This window comes from Sinohyriopsis cumingii, chromosome 1 (genome assembly GCF_028554795.1).
Source record: "Sinohyriopsis cumingii isolate HCF-2022 chromosome 1, ASM2855479v2, whole genome shotgun sequence".
NCBI lineage: Eukaryota > Metazoa > Mollusca > Bivalvia > Unionida > Unionidae > Sinohyriopsis > Sinohyriopsis cumingii.
This window is the reverse complement of record NC_142961.1, coordinates 166,868,439-166,893,689: the sequence shown is the minus strand read 5'-3', so window position 1 is coordinate 166,893,689 and position 25,251 is coordinate 166,868,439. Positions and strand designations below refer to the sequence as shown.

The 25,251-nt window shown below is 36.7% G+C and overlaps 1 protein-coding gene across 3 annotated transcripts in view; it reads left to right on the top strand.

Moving 5' to 3' along the window:
- The window catches only part of LOC149808328 (uncharacterized), a 56,922-nt gene that overhangs the window by 13,698 nt on the left and 17,973 nt on the right, over window positions 1–25,251 (top strand). For 2 of the 3 annotated variants that reach the window (XM_089975877.1, XM_089975876.1), the window contains exons 5-9: window positions 1,642–1,697; window positions 6,336–6,492; window positions 16,658–17,191; window positions 22,719–22,867; window positions 23,351–23,676. In XM_089975877.1, coding sequence (XP_089832003.1) covers window positions 1,642–1,697; window positions 6,336–6,492; window positions 16,658–17,191; window positions 22,719–22,867; window positions 23,351–23,676 — 1,222 coding nt within the window. The remainder of the gene's footprint in view (window positions 1–1,641; window positions 1,698–6,335; window positions 6,493–16,657; window positions 17,192–22,718; window positions 22,868–23,350; window positions 23,677–25,251) is intronic. The other variant, XM_089975879.1, reaches the window with a different exon arrangement.

Here is a 25,251-nt window from a genome sequence, read left to right as displayed (position 1 = left end):
TGAAATGTCAGAGGTGATTCATGATTGGCTACAAATTGATCAGTCATACTTATGCTGGATTGGACATTTTGGCCAATATAAAAATCATTTCAAAAGAGTCTTTAATACTTGTGACTTTAGAAACAGTTGGAGTGCTTCTATGCATGATGACTGCTCCGGTGGCTTTGTGGTTAGAGCGTCTGCCTTGGAAGCGGGAGGATGTGGGTTCGATCCCTGGCCAAGTCATACCAAAGACTTACAAAAAACGGTACTAACAGCTAGCTCACTTGGCGCTCAGCACTAAGAGGTTAGTGTTAGGACTGGTCGGTCTAGTGTCAGGATAATGTGACTGGGTGGGGCATCATGCTACATGTCTGTGGCATGATGGCCCAGTGCTAGACATAAATATAAACTGCCACACTGCAGATATTGTATAATACCTTCTTCTTCCTAAATGAAAATGGTACCAATCTGACATCCAGTATATCCACCACAGCATTTGATTTGAAAATCTTCTTATCACTTCTGTGTTTCATGCTATTTTGTGAGAACTAGCAAATGTTAATTTATAATTAACTGAATGGTCATGTACTTTCAGTTTCAAAGTAAACAAATTTAGTCCTGAAGGAAGATACAGTCAATAAGAATCAGAACATGGACAATTTTGATTAACATTTCAGGCGTAAATGTGATTCGTAAAAAAAAAAATTGTTTGATGTTTGTTGTTCTAAAGATACTTTTAAAATATAATCACATGAACTTCAACAGAACTATGCTTATGTATGTGTCTATATTCTGATTTAAAAAGCATGATATTTAGATGCATCACACATTGTAGTATGAATCATGGAATTATGTTCATGATGTCTAAACTTTGATTTTTGGATAAATAGAAGACCATGTCCATAGAATTATTAGGTCATTGATAACTGAGTGCCTCACCAGGCATACTCTTGCTGGAGTCATAAACAGTAAAATTTCCCACTTCATTGACACCACCTCAGATCTGGTGATCAGTGGATGTGAATTAATGAGCAAGTATGGTTTGTCAAGTTCTTCTCTGCAGAAAGCCATGGTTACTCCACCAGACTGCAGTAAAGCTGCTGAATTAAATTTACATCAAAAATGCAAAGGATATAGATTTGTGCATATGAGTCAGCAATGAATTTCTCCGATGTACAAGTCCACTTTAAAATGGTTTAGGTTTTATTACAAAATGAAAGCTGTCTTTAAGTTTTCAATAAAAGTAAGATGAAAATTGTAAAAATAATTTAAACCATTGTGACATGAGAACTGAATCACAGTTTGCTGAATGGAAGGTAGCTCATTTACATACTGAGCTATTGACCTTTTTTAATGTGTGACTTAAAGCTACAATATAAACTCACTTATAAGTCAAGTCCAAATGAAAACTGTCAAAATTGGACAACCAGATGATTTTGTTAGGAGGCCTGATTTTTTCCAAACTATTTCCATAACCTCTTTATGCTGAAATGAGTCTAAAGTTGGAGGTATGTGGTTCGGGAATCATGTAAATAACAAAAATTAAATGATTTTCTCCTTGCTTGCAGAGGAATGTTCTATTCAGTATTCTTTCACTGTCAAAAACCGTGATTGATTTGGTTGCATTTGGTATGATTTCTGTTTTCTCTATATTTTCAGATGATGAAGACACATATGATTCCGTGGAGAAAAAAGCAGCCCAATCCACTTCACAGGTAAGATTAATCCAATCCCAAAACAGGTAAATGAATGCATAAATGTATTGAATATTGATTTCCCTGTTCACCAATCAGATGATTTCCCTGTTAACCAATCAGATATGTGTGCTGAGTTGTGTGATAAAAACTAAGCAACCTGCAAATCTATTTCACAAAAAAATAGGACATGATGATTGTGACACCACTACTTTTACCATCATCCAGTAAACAAATTCCTTCCTTTGAGTTACACCATCAGCTTGTCTTGATTATGGAATACAAGCAAGATATGAAATATTTGCACATCAATTCACATGATATTTCTTTATCTGAACAATGCCTTACTCATGAAACAAAATTTGCATAGACTGAGCAGTCACTGTAGCAGTGTGCCAGTGACAACTTTAGGCAGTGAGAAATCATTATTTGGTTAGGAAACGCCTGGCCACTGACTGTGGAAAGCAGATGACCTTTACATATGGGACTTTTACGTAGGAAATTGGCCATTATGAATAGATGACTGTCAAGTAAAGGTGACCAATTAGGACAGGTTTGACTTGACTTGGTAGTAGTTTGAAACATACAAAAGGGGAAGGGGTGTAAGAACCATTTAAGTAAATAATCTTGGTAGTACTATTTCTTCTGCTCTTTTGTCATTACATTTCTTCACATATGTTGTCAAATTTATAGAACAACATATATTAGAACACTGTGCAGTTACTCAATTATAATGCATCAAATCTTAGTACAGCAAGCTGCCAATAAAACCAGTGTTTGATAAGGTTGATTTCCAAAATGTATAACATTTTTGCTGTGTTAAAGATCTTGTTTTATTACAGTTTTCACAGAATGTGATCAAAGGAGCTGAGGTAGCTCAGTAGTTAGCATACCAACACATCCAACCAAAAGGGTATGGGTTTGACTCCATCCATCAGCTACCCTGGTATGTAATTGGGCAGTGCATTTTATTCCAATTACCTGGGCACTAAATAACCTACATGGGTTGAATGTTTCCCAAGGGGGGCGAAGTTGAGAGTCAAAAATCATTTTGGTGGCAGAACTGGAGGTGGTGGGGTCAGATTGAGCAAAAACAAGCTATGGTTTTGTTGATTGTCTCTGATGCATGAATGAGGGTAAAGGGAAACACTGTGTGTGTTGCTGTGCTGTAAAATACCATTCCAAACCATACCTAGCAGAAGGTTGCTCCTAGACTGCTACATGTGCCAAACTAGTGCCAAGATGTACATATTTGAAGTCATTCTCATTGTGATGATAGGTGAGGCAAGCAATAACACATTCTCAACAGCAAAATTTTTTGGCAGATATGTTTACCTTAATTTTGACTTCTGTGCTAAGATTTTTCTAAAGTTAGACCAGTTTTATTTTGATATTTGTTTCTTGTACTGTCATTATCCAACCTTAAACCTTTATTCAGAATATGATGGGGGGAATTATGACATCTGTTTTGCATTAATTGTACAAAATATACTCACTACATTGACATTATGTACATAATATTCTTGATTTTTCATATATTTACCTTATATAACCTTTAGGAAGAAAAATTTAAACTTTTGATATGCTTACCCTCTCTTATGGTGAAACTGGGGATCAAATCCAGGACAGGAAAGGAGCACAGAGTCATCATGGCTACATTATCCATACAGCAGTTGTACATAAATTATCTAAAAGCATAATGAGATTATTATAAAAAAGCTTATAAAGCTTATAAAATACAGCAAAACTGTTTTGTGAGACCACACCTTCTGCCAACAAAAAATGGTCTCTCATAACAGTTTCATACAAAAAGACCATTTTCAGTGTAATATTTCAGCACTATTTAAAGAAAAATAAACATAACCACTGTACATATAAAAATAAACATAACCACTGAACATAACCACTGTACATATAAAAATAAACATAACCACTGTATATAACCACTGTACATATGATCTATTCTTTATTACTCATTCTTGGGGCCCCGAGTGGCCGAATGGTCTAAAGTGCTCTCCGTTATGGATCACTGCCATCTCACCTGTCTGCATGGGTTCGAGTCTCGGATTCAGCTAATGTGGGTATGTGAGAAAGCTTGCCAGTAGCTTCTCGTGGGTCGGTGGTTCTTTCCGGGGTTTTCCCGGGTTCTTCTCCACCATTAATACTGGCTGCCATGTATAGCCTATCGTGTGCTGAAAAATGGCGTTAAACCCTGTAACAACAACAACATTACTCATTCTTGTTAAAATATTATTTGCATTCATCTGAAAACAAAATTATATAGCAATAAATATATACTTCTATCATCATTAAACATGAATCATATTTATATTTGAAGATCACATGTGCATGTATGAGAATATGAAATCATTCCTAATTAACTCCTTTTCCTTTGTAACACCCTAAATTTGTTTTACTGACATTTAAACTGCTATTTTGTGAGTGGTCTCCTCTTTTTCGCTTCTTTCAATTGCAATAATTATTTTGTCGTGTTAAAATTTGACTCTTTTTAGTTGGAGGTTCTGCCATTGTTATTAAGGTGCTAGGTGTTATCATATCCATGCTCAGTTATATTATCAACTGTAATGAAGACTTTGACCAGGTTTTGTGAAATTATTTTAAAAATCTATACACATTTCTTCCTAATAAATGAAAAAGAGTGAAACAATTATTTCATCCAGATACAGAATCATTTATTCAGAGAGCAAAGTCAATGACTTAATTCCTAGGTGACATAAAGGGATTAACTCTAAGCAAAGGGTGCAATCAGTCACACCAACTTGAATAGGGAATGGCTTGGGGTGTGGAATGTACATTCTAACATAGGGAAAAAAGCAACAAACAACACAAGCCTTGAATGTTATCAATCAAATCTGGGAAATGATTCCCACTTGTTGGTTTAATAGACAAAAACCTCATTCACCCCCAAGGCAATATGGACTAACTTCAAAGATACACAACGTACATGACCACTACCCTGACTTCAGCACTACAGTGGCAGTTCATGACATATATTACTGTGGTTTACAGTCTATAACAAAGTAACTATACGCTTGACTGGCCACATTTAAAAGCTTATGGCCAGAATTCTTTTTTTCTTTCTTCTTTTTATGTTTGATTTTTATCAGAAGTCTTTGCTATTCAAACGGTCATTGTTGCAAATGATTAAATAAAGGTCAGTGGTATCTGTCTCGTTTTCATGTTATGGTCATTTATATTGCTGGATAGACTGATCCTATCATCCTACTTATAGGTGGTAGTTATTTTTGAATCATGAACTAGGCTAAGCGCTGGAACAATTTGCATGAATTTTAGTCAGGTTTACATAGAATGCACACTATATAACACTACATGCATGATCTATGAAATTTCAAAACTTGGTTGCTTGCATATTTTTTAGAACAGTATAGACGGTCATTGTTATGAAGGATTAAATAAAGGTCAGTGGTGAATATTCCTGTTTGGGTTTTTTTTGTGTCCATTAGTTGTACATATTTTGCCAAGACATAATGGTTGATGGTTGCATTCAGCAGGTGGTCAGTCACTGTGGTGCATTTATATAATAAAATTGATTCATGTATTACAGTTGTGGTCATAAATGACAGGTGGTCACTCATAACAGAGGTAGCTTATGACAGGATTTACTGTATTACTTTATTTTGTGGTCTCCTTATTCCCCAAATTCTGCAACATTGTAACTCAGAGCTGTAAAATGGAGCATGATACAGCATATAGGTCAAATGATTGCACTATGTTTGTCTAAATACTGTTATAAACACAAGATATCCCAATTTAGGGATAGTGGGTTGTATTATTTTATTCTAGGCAGCCAACAAGTTAGAAATCTTTAATTGCTGATATGAAGCTGGGATACCAATGTTTTGGTCACATCTTTACAGCAAAGTTAAAGTTTTCAGAAATAAAATCAAATTACTGGCAACTTTATTTCTACCCTTCAGGTATACATTTTTTCTATGAATTTCTCTTCATACATTAATTAGCTCATTGGTAATATGTGAATCTGTCTTGATCTTGAGTATTTTTACCAAGTGAAACAAAGTCACTTTGAAAATTTTAGGCTGGTTTGAATTTTCTTGGGCCACTCTAAGTCAGATATCAATCCCCAAGTAATAATCATAAGAAGAAAAGTATGAAACAGTAGCTGAATCAGGATTTCAAATTATTTGCATGGATTGAAGATCATGGATTTCTCTTATCAAACACACAAGGAAAAATGTATGATGGTGGATGAATGTTTCCAGTATAACGTGATTAGTAATTGTATCAGTTTTCTGTACCGGAAAGTTTGTGCTATCGATTTATGGCAGGTTGTAAATGATTTCCACAGGTCTTTTATCCTTTACATTAATTTTATCATTTTGTTTCATTTGCAATTGGTTCAGTTTTTTTCTTTTCTTCTGTCATAATGAAAGACTTAAGTTGTGCAATCTGTCCAAAATTCATAGTGCAGTGATGCATCTTGGCAGAAAGTTATGTCATATCAGCAACATAAGCAAACAGCATAGACCCTAATCTGTCAATGCATTATGCAACAAAAGATCTTAATCCAGACTGGTCTCAGTTTGACATGTGTTGTTACACAGGTAAATAAGGTAAATGTTTGTGGAGAATGCTAGTAGCCTTTTTGACCTGTTACAGAAGACCAAGAGTCAAAGTACATCAGTTCAGCCTCCTGGTAAGAAGGAGATGGCTCTTCCAATAGACAAATCCAGGAAGCTACCCACCTGGTTGGTCCAGTTAGCTAAATCACCCCCACCTCCTGGGAAGTCCCCTCCGAAACCTGTACAGAGGCAGGGTAAGCAAGCTCAGCATAACTTTTTTTGTTCCGCCCACCTGGCCATAAAGCAAATAGAGCTTTTAACAGGGCTCAGTCTTGTTTAAATGTACTTGAAATGTAAACAATGTAATCACTCTCCTTTATAAGCATCAATCTAAATGACGCTAGTAAATATTGAATCATCCATCATTAATCTTTGCTTCATAGACAGTTCTGAATGTCCAGTCACATTGATTTGGTCAGTGGTTATGTTACACTTGTAGTTACCATCAACCTCATAAATAAAACATTCCTTCCTTGGCTTGAAATATTTATATGGTTTTGAAGCCCATAAGAGAAATCAAAAGACAAAAGCTACTCTCTTGTTTTACTATTTTGGTAAATATATATTATATAGATTTATAGAACCAGTGACATCAACACCATCATATATTTAAAGTACTGTTTTTACTCACTCATAGGTTGAGTCCAACTGCAGACTGCACAGACCCAGATCTACCATTGCATAATGTGCCAGGTGCCAGCAGATCTGGTGTCCCTACAGTTTGTTAGGAGTAATCAGTAGAACAAACAACAAAGACCCTGATCTGCAGGCACATTATGCTATGGCAGATCTGGATGTTTGTTGTTTGCAGTTTGACTCAACTTATAATGAGTATCTATTGTACTTAAATTGAAGTAATTTCAGTGGATGCAGAAGATTATCCAACTTCCAATACAGCAGTAATTAAGTTTGGTTAATTATACACTGTTACCTATAGTAAACAATGCCCACAAATGCCCCTTGTGGCTTTTTTCAATACTTTTGTGGTGTTTGTATCTTCTGCATGCATAATTAAACTGTTATCTGTGTGTATACTCATTAGTATTTCTCCCTTCTACATAGCTGGATGTAATAGTCCATGTGACCTACAATTAAGTAATTAATTATGAGAAAGTATGTTTGTATAGGCTTAGAGTGTAGTGCTTCATATTGCATTGACAGGTTGAAAGCCTGAGCCTGTATTCCTGCACTTCTTAAAAAATTACTTTAAATATTACTTGCATACATGTGTTTATGGTCATAAAAATAATTGGCTCCAAATGTAAGTTAATTTAATGTTTGTTTGATGTGTTTTATGGAAGGTCAGATCTCATATCCCACCAGTTTGGCTGAGGCAATCCCTAAGCTGGGGTTTTAATTACAGCTGCAACAAGATAACCGGGTTGGATTTCGGATTTATAACATAACATTTTTGATGGTGATACAAATACAGTGTTTAATGATGAATGACTTGAATGAGAAAAGAATTCTGATTAATAAGTGTGTGTATAAGATCCAAATATTGGACAAATTAATATAATCCACACGAACCTAATAATGCAACAAATGAAAATAAAAATAAATGACCTTACACAGTACAAGGACAAAAGTGAATGATTCGCAGTAATTTTACACAATGAAAAGAATGATGTGTTTTACTCAAATAGTAAAAAGAAATAACTCAGATAGTAACAAATGAGGTATTTTACTCAGATAGTAAAATGATGAAAACAAAGTGACAGATATTATACAAAATATCTTTACCATCCTAAAACACTGGGTATTACAAACCCCAAAATTAGCCCATGGCTCAAAGATTACATGTATATAGTTACATACTCCATCACCAGCACACTTGGCTACCAGTCACACTGGTCAGTTAAGTAGTAAGTATTCCAGGCAGTCGCCAACTACCATTCAATTCATTGGTCAATCAAGCAATCGGCACCCACCAATCAGTCAGTAATGCCCAATCACCTGCTACTTGACCAGCAACACTGTTGACTCAGCTCTACAGTTGCTATGGTCAACTTCTATGGTAGCTCTACAACTGATACCATGTTGACTCCGATCAGCTGAAAATAAATCTAACACTGTGTACTGGGCATGACAAGGGCATATACAATAAAATGAAATGATGATATATACGGTAAGCTATACATTACATTATCGGCACAATAATTACAAAACAATAAACAGGTTCAGAAGTGAACCTACCCATGCCCTATAAGAATCCTATAGTACTGATGTTTCTTAAAAATGCAGCTTTATATTGCTAATATAAATCCAGACCTGCCAACTCTTACGATTTTGCCGTAAGTCTTACAAAATTTGCCCTTAAAATACGAACTTACAGCATACATGCAAAACCTACAGAAAAATTATCATTGCCGAAAAATCTGGAAAATTTGTTCATCCATGTTTGATTTGGATCCAGTTTCATATTAAAAGTAAATAAAGTACTTTACAAACTGTTCTGAATACCAAACTTTTAATTACGTTTTCCAGCTTTACAATCACAGTTTATGATATTTTGTTACACCTTACTGAAAACTGGTCAGACTTACGGGGAAAAAAATCAACTGCCTTACTGAGATGAACTCATCAGCATTGGTAGGTCTGTAAATCTCTTGCTAAGTCACAAACAAGAATAGAAAATATTATACTACATAAGCCAAAGCTACATAGAAAATATACAAAAATAAACGTGGTAGTATTATATTTATAACTTATACACAAGAAATTTATAAATAACTCAAATACCTCTACAGCTGAAGATGTGCAAGTCCTTAAGTAGACCGCTCACTGACAAGATGTTCCGTAATGTGAAGATTTAGTCTTGCGGTGAGGCATTTATACACAGACGATCAGTCATACATCATCTGTGTGCTGGATGTATCCGGTTTTTCCCATTGAAAGCAGTTCACATGTACGGCGTAGGATGAATCGAATTCACTGTTTTGAAATATTATACAATATACATAAATCACTCTCAGGTATCGTACACAAAAAATGAAAGCCAAGTGCATGTATTTAATAAATAAAGGGATTTAGACAATACCGTGACAGTATCTCCCCTCTTAACAAAAAGTGGTAATACTTTTAGAAAAATCAAGGAAAGTGAACATAAACAATTATTAAAACATTCAATTTTGAATACTGCATGAAAATGATCTGCTAATTACACCCTACTTAAACGCCCAATGCATCAACCTTACATTGGCAACCTTTGCTTTCTTCAAGTATAAAAGCTACTGATGGTCTGTTTGTAAGGTAAACTCCCTCCCGAAAAGATATGTTTGGAATTTTTCTATCCCCCATACTAAGGCTAGGCACTCTTCTCAATCATAAAGTAGTTTTGATCCCTTGAGAGCAATTTCCTACTTGCATAGGCAATGGGCAATTTCATCCCCACTTGCTCTTGTAGTAAAACAGCGCCAAGTCCCGTATCAGACGCATCAGTCATCAGCACAGAAGTTTTGTTCAATTCTGGCAACTAAGCATTAAACGCTTTTTCCAGCACATACCCCAAGGAACTTTATTCAGTTGCCCTTTCCTAGTCAAGTCTGTTAATGGGCTGGCAGTAGCTGTGAAATTGGGAACAAATTTCACGTAAAAACCCAATCAAACCTAGGAAAGATCTTATTTGTTTCTTAGTTTCTGGTCTAGATGCATCTCTGATTGCTTCTGTTTTGTCTGGGTGAGGTTTCAACTGGCCTAGTCCACTTACAAGATGTCCCAAACATTCTAGGTTAAAATATCCTATGCTACATTTGGTGGGCCTAGCTGTAAGATTGGCAGTGTGAAGTCTATCGAACAGATCCCTTAATACCTTAAGATGTTCAACCCAGGTATATGTATAAACAAAGATATCATTTACAAAACTGTCGACGTTTTCTATACCATTTAAGAGTTTGCACATGAGATGAACGCATGACGCACCGGCGTTGACTAAACAGAAAGGCATGACTTTAAATTGATAAAGACCTTTGGGAGTAGCAAATGCCATTAACTCGCAGGCATTATCAGCAATTGGTACCTGCCAATATCTCTTGGTAAGGTATAACCTGGAAATGTATTTATGAACTGCCAGCTTTGAAAATAAGCTTTCTATGTCTGGCATTGGTTCTGCATCAAACACAGTGATTTTGTTCAGTTGCTGAAAGTCAATGCAAAAACGGTTTGTCCCATCTTTCTGACCAATACAGCGGGGGACGAGTACAGGGAACTGGAAGGTTCGATCACTTCCTGCGCTAACATTTTCTCCACTTCATTGATTGTCTCCCTTGTATTAATGGGTATTGGTTATCCTTTAATCCTGATTGGCTCTGAGGTATTCAACTTGATCTCATGTTGAATCAATCTAGTATGGCCTGGTTTGTCCATAAACACATCCGGGTATTGGGACAAAACCTCCCAGATCTGTGTATGCTTACCCTCGGATAAATCATTATGCCTTCCCTGATTATCCCTACCAGGTTTTTCAGGTACCCTGGGTTTTTGGTCCTTGACCTGATTCCCACCTTTGTTATCTCACAAAGATGACATTCTGTGAACCTCCCTGAACTTCAGTAAATAAATCCACCTGTGTGGCCATGTCATATATATTCGTGAAAGACCTTTTCTCTCAAGAATAAATAAAACTCCCTGCCACAATTTGTCAATAGTTGAAGCAGTTCTGTCTTCTCCCTTTCACTATCCTTTCCTTTTCGGCCTGTTTTTTTTAACTATATGCTTTTCTAATTCTGTCTTTTTAAGAGCCTTTTTTCTTTCTTTGGCTCCCCTTTCTATCTCTAGTTTTTCACTTTTGACGTTTTCTATCAACTCCCTCTTGGATTCCCTTTATATTTCTCTCTGATCCCTTTCCCTAGCCCATTTTTCATGAACAAAATTTCTAAGAGATTCGCCCGAGTAGACAAACTGTTTCCCCAGTTCCACAAGTTTTTTCATTGATGACATTTAAAAATTCTGATATGACCAACCTAAAGTGCACTATTATGCCAAAATGCGTAGTTAGTATATTTGCAATGAACAAACCGTATTTTCCTTATCAGAAGGCATCATTGTACTGATACGTTGTTTGTACTTCCTCAGATGCCTTTTCATCCGTCCATAACTGTTTCAATACAGCCATGGGTCCTCTCACTGTCCTTCCATAAACTAGTTTGAAAAGTGAAAATCCTAGACTAGCTTGGGTTACTTTGCGGTACGCAAAAAATATTGCAGGAAGGTATCAATCCCAGTGCTTGAGTTGACCTTCGCACAACTTCTTCAGAGCTTGCTTCAATGTCCCATTGAAATGCTCTACTAGACCATTGCACTGTGGGTGATACGAAGTAGTAGTCAGGTGCCTAATGGAAAATAACTGGTTCACTTCTTCCATCACCTGGCTAACAAACTGCATCCCTTGGTCAGTTAGTATCTCTTCAGGAATACCAACTCTGGACCAAACAAAACCTCAGCCACCGTAACTGAGCATAATCAACAATCGTTAACACATAACGATTACCACTTTCTGACACAGGCTTTGTCGGACCTATCAAGTCCATCACCACCCTTGAGAAAGGTTCATCAATCAGGGCTGGTTCCTATTGGCACTGGGCGATGTGAGGTCTTAGATGCCACCCACTGACACTTGTCACATGACAGACAAAACCTCCTTACATCCCCATACACACCTGGCCAGTAGAATTCCCTCACTAACCTATCTCTTGTCTTTGCCACACCCATGTGACTTCCAAGTAGACTCTTGCGTGGTAGTCTAAGCACTTCTGTCTTAGAATGAGGTACAATCATTTGCTTATAATTCTCGGATCCTTTCCGGGCATATTGATACAAGATACCCCATTTCAGCACCAACTCTACCTCACCATCTGGTAAGCTCAGCATTGACTACCTCCTTTGCATACCCACATATCATGTTAAGGGTAAAATCTTCCTCTTGACATCTGCTTAATTCACCAGGTAGCAAATTGTCTGTGGGCAAAATCGAGCGGTTCAGTGGCTTCGACCCTGACCGTCGCTTCATAGACCTCGTCTCTATGGACCCCACATGTATAGGTGTACACGTCATATGATTAGACTATGGCAGCACATACTACATCCTAAAATTACGTTGTGCAACAATCCTGACAAGCACGCTGCTTGAATGTGTCCTTTCACATATGGCAGTTCAAGGTCGATGTAGACAACACGGAGATAATCTTTAGTCCTATTAGCAAATTGGAATTCCACTGTCTCATCTGTATAATCAGCAGATTTAACAAATTTGCTATCCACCAAGGCTGGATAACTACAGCCAGTGTCATACAGCATGGTAGCCTTCTCGCCATTTACAGTAGCTGTTGCTGTATTAGACCATTCTACTGGTTTACACCTTCTGATGTCACTGCATTTATCATGGGACGATATTACCTGCAGTATTTGAGAATATGGCCAGGTTTGTTGCAGCCATAGCATACAACTTCAGCTTTCTTAGCAGAGGTACCCTTATCTACCCTTTGGGTTTTTCCTGGGCCATGTAACTGATCATGGCTGGGATTATTAGCCCCTAGCTTCCCACCATTTTGACCATTCTGCCTATGAGGTACCAAACCATCAGCTCTTCTAAAGTCAATGGTGCTGGTTTGGTCTCTGCCACCTCAGGTGGTTGGACCAGAGTGTGTACTCTCATATTGCTCAGCCGTCACACTGATATCTTCTAAGTTGCAAAATCACACTCTGCTAAAAATATGAACAGGTCTTACTGATACGAACTGAGGACATGTTCTTTCAAGATCTCCTCCCGTATGCCTTCATAAGTGAGTGCGGTGCCTGTAAGTTTAATCCATTTATCGAAAAGCACGCATACGCGAGTATGAAATTGCATGTGTGTCTCCAATGTACGCTTAGATGACTCTGAAAAGTTTGAGAAAACTTTCAGCCGACAACTCTTAATGCCTTAACAGTGCTTTCTTGAGAGCATCATAATCATCTACTTCAGTCGGTGCCATATTATGATAGACATTCTTGGCAGCTCCTTGCAAAAATGCAGAGATGTTATTGACCCACTGGTCTTTGGGTATATGATGGATTAAAGCAAACTTTTCAAACTGAGTTAAACAGTTATTGATGATTTTGTCTCTGTCGTTAAACGTCAGCATTGTTATCTGGACGGTACATCTATCCTCTGATCTTTTGCTTGTGGGTCCTGAATGTTCATTCAGTTCTTGGCCCATCCTAGATTCCGCTTTGATCCTTTGTCTCTCCATGGCAAACATATGTTTTCTCTCCCTGGCTCTTTCTTCAACCTGCAATCTGGCTAACTCAATTTCTCTTTCTCTTTTTCCTCGGCTTGTCTGATTTTTTCTTATTCTTCGGCTTGTCTCTTTCTCTGCCACCTGCTGTTCTCTGTATACCCTGAGACTCTGCTCTATGAATTCGGTTAATTGGGTCCCTTCATAACCTAATTTGTCTTTACCAATAGACTTAAACTCTTTGACCATCTGCCTATCAGTTGCCATTCTATTCTACTTGACTGTTATACCAATTTACTTAGCTTACGTATTTACTAACTCTTACTGCCTTACAGGAAACAGCTTCCTTAAGAATACTTACCTGTATTCTATTCCAGTAAAGTCTTAACCTACAGACTTACATAAATCACTCTAAAGCAACCTAACAGCATTTCGCAGTATACAATTCTGAATTTCTCTCAGCTTCCTCGCACCAACAATGTGCAATTACTCCCTTGGGACTTCCTTAATTATCTCTTCTCGCAAGAGTAACTAAAGGCAATATTTCTTTCTGAATTACTTTAATTCAGGTAACGACCATGCTATCAATGCAGTTCAGGTACGGAATCTGGATTTCTTACAATATCATAATATACATTAAAGAAATATCAAATAATGGCATGCACTAGCTACAGAATGCACAGATATTGACTTGATTCACTCCGGTAATTCCTTGCTTAAACAATAACCAAATTTATCACTACTATGGTATTCTCCTTTCTATTCAATATGCTAGTCGGCCTCTGTCACTCACTCCATTGAAAATATCCCGGGTGATAGACCTCATTTTGTAACATTGGACAACTTAGTAAGAGGGGTGGTTAATTGGATTTGGATGGCATTATCTAAAAGATGACTTCCCTCGATATTATGGCCCGGTGCAAGTGGAAAGATAGAATTTCAACAGAAAACTAAGTAAGACTATTGGGAAGAAATAATGCAATACAAGCTCCCTTAGACAAGAAAAATAACAAAATTTAATCAATAACAATTAATAGCAGCAACTCCAATTCAATTTAAGTTATGTCAGCAGAATTTAATAGTAGTGTCTAATTTGGATTTATTTCATCATAATAAGTGGTGGAATCAGCGTAATGTCCATGACTGATTGCATCACCTTCCTCCCATGACCATGTATCAACGTCTTCCTATTTCCTTGATTCAAGCCTTCCTATTCCAAATGCTTCATCCCTTTCTGGACTTCCTAGTCCTTTATTCTGAACTCGTCTCTTCTTTATTTTTTTTGCTTCCATCTTCGGACTGTCCTGTCTCCCTCCAGAAAGCTGTTCCTTTGAGGACAAAATTACCCCAATATCTCTATATGTACCACTTTCTACACGTACATAAAATCCCTCACTTATGTTACTCAGAAAGTCACTAGCTATCCACACTGCATAAATTCTGACTTAATCCGATAGATCATCACTTTTGCTTCACAGCGGCCGACCATAAATTAACATGTGAGCAGTATGTGAAACATTACCATATCTCTTTATCTTCCTTACCACATGCTCAATTACTATTGCATAAATTTCACAAAATTCTAGCTCACAGCAATCCCTAACTTACAAGATTATTTAAGCATTACAAAATCAGATACAAATATGTGATTATCGTTAGTTCACAATAATCAGTATCGTCCTAACAGACAGAGGAAATTATTTCATATAACCCTATGAAATCCTACACATATGAAAACTTGGATAGCATGCAATCGTCAAGTCTATCAGTGAGCTAGTAACTGTGAAATTAAAGAGATAAATTGCATAACAACTCTAGCATCAATAGATTTCCATGAAATTGAATAAATGATACAGAATATGGATCCTAGGCATATAAAACACATTTGCATAAAACAAACAATCAAAAATAGAAAATTATATGGACAATTAAAATTGCATACCGTAATACTGTTCTCATTCAGAAATTTTGTTTAACAAGGAAAGCACTATTCTTTTTAGGATGCTTTGGGACCAAACTACCCTTCTTTCAAGAAATTTAAGACTAAATAATTTTGACCAAGGTCGTCACTTTAAATTCGCATTACTCCTAAAGGGTACGTCTTAATTTACTCGGGCCAGTCATAAGCAGTAGTTCCTAAATTGTCCCAAGATAATCATTTATTTCATCAGATTTTAGACAGACTAGAATCTGTGAACTATGGTGCATATCAATTTCCCTTTAAAAATGATAATTTGGCAGGGGTTCCTATCAAGTGGTTATGGTTGGTAGCTCAGATGTTTACTTTCTCATAACAGTGTTGCAATGCCCTGGTCAGATCTCACTGAGTCATAAATGCTAGTCTTTTAAGGGTTAACACTGACACAGGGGAAAAAAAGAAGAATGGTGGAAGTGACCCTTCACAAAGACTTTCTGGCTTAAAAGTGATAAAATGTTAATGCTCAATGCATTCAACTTTAAGGTTCAATACGATTCAAAATTCAACACTTTACAGTCTCTCATAGCAGATTTGTACAAAAAGACCAGTTTCCAAGGTCCAGTTTCAGAACAACTAAAAGAAAAATAACCATAATCACTGTACATATATTCTAATCTTTTTTAATAATTCTTGCTAAAATATTATATGCATTCATCAAAAAACAAAATTATTTAGCAATAAAGATATACTTCTATCATTAAACATTAAATCACATTTACATTTCAAAATCACACATTTTAACATATGAAATCTTTTCTGAATTACTCCTTTTCCTTTATAACAACCTAAATTTATTTTTCTGATGTTTAAACCGCTTTTTTGTGAGTGGTCTGCTCTTTTACAATTTTTTCAGTTACAATAATTATTTTCTCCAGCCTTAAAATTTGTCTCTTTTTAGTTGGAGGTTCATCCATTGTTATTAAGGTTCTACATGTTAAAATTATTAGTGCTTAATTGTAATATTAAAGGTAAAGACGGTTTTGACTGGGCTTTGACGGTTTTGGTTGCATTCACCAGGTGGCCGCTCATAACAGAGCATTTATATAATAAAATTGATATGTGCATTATGATTGTGGTTGGAAATGACAGGTGGTCGCTCATAACAGTTTTTACCTTACATGTGTTTCCTGATCCCACAACACTTTTAATATTTTTCTTTGCTTGTAGTTGCCCAAGTTCCATCAAAACCTAAAAAATTAAAACTCTCTGAAAGTGAAGAAGAGGAAGAAGAGCTGCCTAGTAAACCAAAAAGGGCAGAAGTAAGTAAAGCCAAAGGTAGAGTCCAGAGAAGATCTGACAGTGATGAGGAGTCAGAGTTTTCAGCAGAGGAGTCTAAGCCAAAGAAGATGGCTAGACAGTCAAAACCAAAAAAGAAATCAAGCAGTGAAGAGTGGGATGATGAGCCTGAGGAGGAAGAAAGACCTCGGAAAGCTTTGGGGAGGAGTAAGGCAAAACTTAAAATTGATGATGACTGGGAGGAAGAAGAAGAGAACTGCAAGCCTAGAAAGACAGTTGCAGCTAAGAAAGGAAGACAGAAGAAGTCAGAAAGTGAAGATGACTGGAGTGAGGAAGACATTAAACCAAAACGGGGTGGGCGAGGCACAGGCGGCAGCAGAGCAAGACGGGATGAGAGTGATGATGATGAAAAACCAAGTACTTCACGTCCCACAAGAGCTGCAAGGCAGAAGAGAGCTAGTTATGGTAGGTTTTTGCAGTACATGCTGGAGGAAAATAATCCAATCCAGTTTTCCTAGGAGGCATGTATAAATCAAGAATCAACTAGCCCAAGTCCATTCTGTCCCAAGACTCTTGTAGTATACATGTAAGTATTCACATATGTTGTACTCTGCCAATGCTGAATTGGGTGACTTTGTAGTGACAAAAATCAATAGCAGTTTCAATATTACTATACTGATATCAGTCTGTATAAACATGATAAACCAGCTGAGCTGCCTAATATTAGATCAGTCATATCCATAGAGATCACTGGTTTGCAATGGATTTTTTAGGAGTCCAGTCTGCACTTAAGTGCCTTTCTATTTTATCCTCATGCCCAGTTTTGCCTGTCAATTCTTTATCTAAAAGATTTCTAGCCTTCAGCTGGGTAGCATAGTTCCTAAAATAAATAAAGTCCTAACACAAGCTGAAAGTGTAGATGGTAAAGAATTCATTGAGATTAAATAGGTTTTTATCACTGTAATCACCAGATCTAGAAGTTCTATCAAATAGATGCAAAGTGAACCTGGCATGACTTGTATCTCTCTAGTCTTGTCCTGCCCAGACTATCTGCATATAGAATTTGCAGATACCAGTCTCTGGAAAATATGGTAAAACTGAACCCCATTGTGGATTATTTTTATTCAGCATATATATTTTGATCTCAAATCTTGAGTAAATATTGACATCATTATGGCATCATATTGTGCATTGTAGTATAGTATTGTCCATGATGTCAAAACTGAAGCCAGGCTTAAAAAAAGAATTGATTTTAAAGTATTCTTACTAACATATATTTTACTTTGTTGAACTTGAATATGTAAATGAATATGTAAGTTAAGATATTTTGTCTTCATTAACAAGTTTAATTTTCCTTAATAAGTCCAATCTGGTGAATCCAATTTTGGCCACTTAATTTTCATTTCATAAAAATCATTCATCCTAGATGGGCAGTTCAACAGGGCCTAGTTAATTTCAGTGCCAGGTAACTCTGGGATGCTGTGCAAGTGCAGCTAATTAAGGCTGCACATTGGGATTTGAGAGTCCAATAACAATCATCACTTGTCTTTTCATATGTCTATCTCTTTTCAATCTTTGTAGATACCTAAAACCTTGCAACATGTAGCATGGTTGGATGACGTGGTAGGTGGATTGCCCATGATTTGTATATGTACCTTTTAAAGGTTTTACCTCTTACGGTCCAGTTTTCATTGAGTTGTTGCCCTTTTTTGATCAGTTTTACATCAGCCCTTTAGCAAACCCATCTAACAAGGATAGTTCATGAATCATTCAACACGTTATGATGCAATTTAGTGTGTACATTGTCTCCTGAACCTAGCTGTGCCTTTTATGGGATTCTGTCTTATCAACACCATCTAGTATAGAGTTATGGCCCTTGACATTGAACTTTACATCTTTGCATGGGATGTTTCTTGTAACCAGCACAGCCCAAGAACCATTAACTCTGCTCTGATGCCATTTGTGTGAACTTTGTCTGAGTTGGATGTACCTTGTATGGGTTTTATCTTGTCAATGTCATTTGGTATGAACTTTGAGTTGGATGTACCTTGTATGGGTTTTATCTTGTCAATGTCATTTGGTATGAACTTTGTCTGAGTTGGATGTACCTTGTATGGGTTTTATCTTGTCAATGTCATGTTGGATAGAGGTTTTGTCCTTGGCAATTAAATTTAAGTCTTCACATGGGATGTTGCTTGAACTGGCACAACTCTGGAACCAGTAATTAATACAGGATTTTCTCACAAATTAAGAATTATCTTGTGTAAAATGATTTTTTCATTGGGGATAGCAATTTTCATATGAGAATAGTATGAATAGACCCCATATTCATATGTTTCAGCAAAAGTGTGTTTGATAAATAATCTGAAATGATGAAGATAAAACTACAGTTATATATCTTGATTATTGGCGCAGTGATTATTTTCTATGACAATGTGTCCTACATGGTAGAGCTACATGTAAGAGCAGAGCAATTACAATTGTGTATGTTATTGGTACATTAGTAGTAATAGTTTGTTATGACAGTGGCATGTCATATGTATTCAGTCTGCATGTAACAGCAGAGACATTACAGTTGTTTATCTTCATTATTGATGTAGTGGAAGCTGTCATATGTTATGATAATGGCACTACATCATATGCATTTTGATTGTAAAATTAGATACATTACCATTGAAAACTATATACCTACCATTGCACAGCTTCTTCAAGTGCAGTTGGTAAAATGATTTTAACAACTAGATAATCAGGGAAAGTAACTCATTGCTGAATTGCATCAGGCTACTTAATTGGCTCATGGTTATGGCAGTTGATCTGAAATCAGTCACTTATATGGTCAGATTGAACTATGTACTATTCATGGACTCATAACAAAACAGCTATGTGTGATTTTAACATACTTGCTCATATTTGAGAAGTGATTCTTTAAATTTAGGTGGGATTCACACTTTTGCACATCCTTGAGAAAACATGGATGAACCATGTAACATTTTCTGCTGCAGTTTATTTTGACATTGTCTGTTGGATCTAGATGTACTTTCTGTGGAATTTGTCCTATCTTCTAAAGTATACATCGAGTTATGGAATTAACATCCTCATGTGGAATGTTGCTTGTAACTGTCACAGTTCTAAAGCTATACATGCCTTTTATGGTTTTAGCTTTGTCTAATACATTTTTGACAGAGTTCTTTGTTGTCCTATTCTTGTCCTTGCGTAGAAACTTAGAATATTGCTTGCAATCAGCATACCTCAAGAACTGTCCAAAATATTTTGATAGAATTTATTATGTACATAGTCTGTTAGAACTAGATGTGTTTTATATGGGGTTTTCTCATCTACAAGCATGGTGGGGAGATTTATGGCCCTTGTCAGTCAACTTCACATCTTTTCATGGGATGTTGCTTGTACAGTAAAACCTGTTATGAGAGACCGCCCCTTGTGCCAACCAAAAGCGGTCTCTCAAGACAGGTGGTCTCTCATAAGAGGTGTGTGAAAATGGACTGGTTTTCAGAGTCAATAGTTAGCATTGTTGAAAAATAAATAATACCCATACTCACTGTACATGTATCATATCCTTTATTCATAAATCTTGTTAAATATTGCATGCATTCCTCTCAAAATATCTTTATATAATAAAGATATACATCTATCAAACAACGAGAATAAAATTTATATTTCAACATCACATTAATATGTACAAAAAATGAATAGTTAGATATGATGTATATATCTTATTCTATACACTTATTCACTTGTTTTTTAAGAAATCCATTATACTTCTTTGTTGACATGTTTTACTCAGCTGTTTGGTCTGAACATGTATCTCAATTATTGCCTTTTCCTGAATCAACTTTCCACTTACTGGTATGTTTTTACTCCTTGCAACACAAAACCACTCCCATACTCGTTCAGATTTCCGTAAACTGTCCATCGTGCCGTGGCATATTTCCTCTGTGCTTGTGCACTTTTCTGCCATTCGTTTCTAATGGACTCCTTGTCTTTGATTACATTTTGAACTTGCGTTTTACTGACGCTTAAGCTGACTGCTATTTTGCGAGCGGTCTCCTCTTTTTCATTTCTTTCAATGACATTAATCCTTTCTTCCAGTATTAAAATTTTTCTTTTTTTCAGCGGAGGTTCTGCCATTGTTATTAGTGTTGACGTAATAAAGACTATCAGTTTTGATCAGGTTTTGGGGAAATGTGGAATAAATATATATTATGTACCAATGAATGAAACCAAAATACATAATTAACTCATCAAGAAACTCTGAGACGAAGTTTAAATCAACGGTGTTATAGCTCGACAAACAAAGGTTGTGACCATCTGCACCCAGGTAAACAGATGGTGACTTGGTGAAACCCTAACAAAAGAAATAAAAAATAATTTTAAAAAAATCCGGAAATGATTCTCACTTACTAGTATTAAAGACAGTGAGCTCATTCACCCTCCAGGCATTATGGATTAACTGGAAAGACAAACGATGTACTCAAACATACACTGAAGCCCTTTCAAACGATTTCTCACTGGGACATAAGGACTACCAGCATTTTGTGAGTTTTCATAAAGATAAAGAAAAAATACAAACCTCTAAATTGACTGCATATATCCATCATTACTCCCTTTGATGTTACTCTTACTGGCTATTCACATGACTTCGGCACTACAATGGCGGTTAGTGACATGTACTTTAGTCTGGTTTACTGCAGTTTACAAATGACACCGTACGCTGGAGTTGTAAATTTCACAAAACTGGTACTGTAGCAAGACAAATTCTTTTTAAATACTTTATTAGAGCAATCTTTACTATTTATGCAGTCTTTGTTACAAAGGATTAAATGATGGTTGGAGGTGTTTATCTCGATATATGGTTGTTCAACTATAGTGTTATTTAATGTGCACTTTGTTTGCATACTACATATATCCCGAGCTCTAGTGTTTACAAAGGATTAAGTTAAGGTCAGTGGTGTCAATCTGTTTTTTTTTTTTTTTGGCAATGCGGTCGTTCATAGCAGTGTCAAAATGCATATTTTGCCAAGAAATCTCGGTCGCTGGTCGCGTTCAGCAGGTGGTTGTTCAAAACAGAGCATTTATATAGTAAAATCGATCCGTGCATTAGGATTGTGGTCGGAAATGACAGGTGGTCGCTCATAGCAGAGGTCGCTCATGACAGGTTTTACTGTAATCAGCGTAGCTCAAGAACTACTAAGCCCATTCTGTTGTTTGGTGTGAATGTTGTTACATAGACCTACGTGTTTGGTCTGCTTAAATTTGGACAGAGTTATGGCCCCTGTCAATCATCTTCATCTCTTTTTCTTTACATTGGATGCTGTTTGTGTTGATTAAACCTTGAAGGAGTTGGATTTCAAGAATTCACCTTCATTATTTAGTGTTGATTGTAATGAATGTGGCTTTTTGTTATGCACCTATTGGAAAAGCTCTAATTTTATTTTTCCTTGCCTTTTGGAAAGAAATAATGTATGTCGGGTATGCATAATCATCATCATTATCATCCATTATTGCATAATCTATCAGAAATAGATATATGCAGTTTCATAAAACTTACAGCAATAGAAATAAATGTTGGGCGTGGCTATAACCAAACAAAAGCTAATAGCTCTTTAATGTCATCATTTTAACCCAGAGTTAAATCCAGCTTCGAATCTAGTATTGGTTTGTGATGTTGGAAAACAGAAAATAATTTCTTCATATGTTCAGCCTTTCTTGTTCAGTTACTTGTGTCAAATGTCATGTATTTGAAACTTTAATAGCAGCTTAACATTGCAATTATCTCGATCTTATTTGCTTGACATCTGACATCGACGCTTAGGGAAACATTTTTCTGTGGTTGAATGCATGAACATTGGTATGTTATATTACATATATGAGAATGAAAACTAGAGACGTAGTGTTAGTTTAAAAAAAAACTGAAAGCCATGATTAAAAATGTGTTTTTATTTACAAGCTTAAGACATACATATCTCTGTTTCAGTGGATGACTTTATGGGAGGAAGTGATTTCTCAGATGATGATTTAAAGGCACAGAAAGATGACAGTGGAGGAGACAGTGATTATATTGTAGATCAGGATGAGGAATCAGCCAGTGATTGGGAGGCCAATCAGGGCTCACAAAAACGTAAGGTAATTCATTTTCAATTAGAGAAGCAGCACTGTAGACTGTAGATCAGAAAATCCTGGGTTCAGGTCCCAAAATGATCATTGATATTGTGTCCTTGAGCAAGAAAGTTAACCTTATCTGCTTCATATGATACATTTGTAAATACGTACCAGCAGATGCTGTTTACCTTCCAGGCAAGGACTTGCACAATAGACCAGTTATTATTATACCGTAGGTAACATTTGGAACACAGGTCTTCAGTTGTATTTCTGGACATTGTTCTGTACAGATGAATAACTGAGAACAACAGTAGACCATCTTAGGGAACACAGTTGTGTCTTCATTTAGATCTAATAAAGTGTGTGAGTGTATTGGTGTGTGTGTCTGTCTGACTGAATGACTGTTTTAAACTACAGTGGATTGTTGTTACGTAGCCAGAATAAGAAACTAGTTAATGGTTATATGACATTAGGATGAACATGAATTTCAGCTGTGGTCTTTTTAAGGGTAAAGGTAGAATTGCCAGCAGCAGAAAGGTACCCACCAAGAAAGGGAGACGAAAGAGGGGCTGGGATGATGATGATGACGAAGAGGAGGAGGAGGAAGAGTATGTGCCACGGCCAAGCAAGAGACGTGCAGCAGCAGTAGCAGCAAAGAAGGGGAGATTTAAGGAGGTTTCCTCAGATGAGGAAAGTGAATCTGACCAGTCTGATGAACCAATGACACCTGTGAAAAAGGCAAAGAAGAAAATTGACAGCCCACCAAGTAAGCCAAAGCCAAATGCAGAGAAGAAACACAGGCAACGCTGTAGATTTGGAGACAAATGTTATAGGTAAATTAATCTTAACCTCAAGATTTCTCATTTTAAAGTTATTTTGCCCATGTCATTTATATGGCTTTGAACATATAGCATTAGCCATAACCACACTCAAGTCATTTTGTTTGATACTTTGCAGACTTTTCATCAGGCCAGTATAGTGTGGCAAGTCAGTATGGTGTGGCAAGTTAGCATGGTGTGGCATGTCAGTATGGTGTGGCATGTCAGTATAGTGTGGCATGTCAGTATGGTTTGGCAAATCAATATAGTGTGGCAAGTCAGTATAGTGTGGCAAGTCAGTATGGTGTGGCATGTCAGTATAGTGTGGCAGATGAAAAGGGTGTGGCAAGTCAGTATAGTGTGGCAAGTCAATATGTTGTGGCAAGTCAATATCGTGTGGCAAATCAAAAGGGTGTGGCAAGTCAGTATGGTGTGGCAAGTGTACTAATCATTGACTTTTAAAGCCCATTTGCTGCTGTCCTTTCATACCCCAACTACTGCACCTGAACCACAATGCTGCAGTTCAAAGATTTGGGCAAAGATTTTATTTATTCAGCTGGAAAATCATAGACTGAAAAAATAAATTCAGTGCTTGTCAAAGAAGTCTCAATTAAGATTGCTTATCACCAGTTGAAATGGTGAGTAGCATCTCAAATCACCCAGATGCACATTAGTACTATATTTATACTCACTTATAAGACAAATCCAACTGCACAGACTCAGATCGGGGGCCCCCGAGTGGCCAAGTGGTCTAAAGCGCTCACTGTTACAGATCACTGCCATCTCACCTCTGTCTGCGTGGGCTCAGCCAATGTGGGTACATGAGAAAGCTTGCCAGTAACATTTCATGTGTTGGGGATTCTTTCTGGGGTTTTCCCGGCTTCTTCCTCCACCATTTCTACTGGCCGCCATGTATAGCCTATCTTGTGTTGAAAAATGGCATTAAACCATTAACAACAACAACAAGACTCAGATCTGCTGTCACATAATGTGTGGGTAGATTTGGGTCTGTGCAGTTTGTTAGTAATCAGTAGAACAAACAACATAGACCCGGAACTGCAGGTGAATTGTGCTACTGCAGATCAGGATCTTTGTTCTTTGCAGTTGGACTGAACTTAAAAGTGAGTATATATGGTATTTGTCAATGTTTACATAAATTGTTGGCCATTTGCAAAATTACTTCTGTAAGACCAACCAGATTTAATTCTTAGCAAGACCTGAGAAAATCCAAAAGTGATTCACAGATCAAAATGTCAGGAAACCAGGGAAATTAAATGTGTGATAGTGTCAGAAAGTTTAGTGACATACAGCAAAAACAGGGTTTCTTCTTCAGATATATTACTGATCATAATGCCATAATATTACATCCACTGCCTTGCAGATCTAGCTCTCCTGACTTAAACAAAGACAAATGCCATGACTTGTTTTGTTTTAGCAACAGAAGTGCTCAAATGTCATCTACTTTCTAAGATGGTGGTCAGGCTTGAGTGGTCTCCCCTGGGACAGAAGGATCTTTCAATCTACTTCTATGATCTTTCTTGAGGCCTACCGAGTTCACATGTAATTTTTCATCAGTCTTGCGATTCTTGG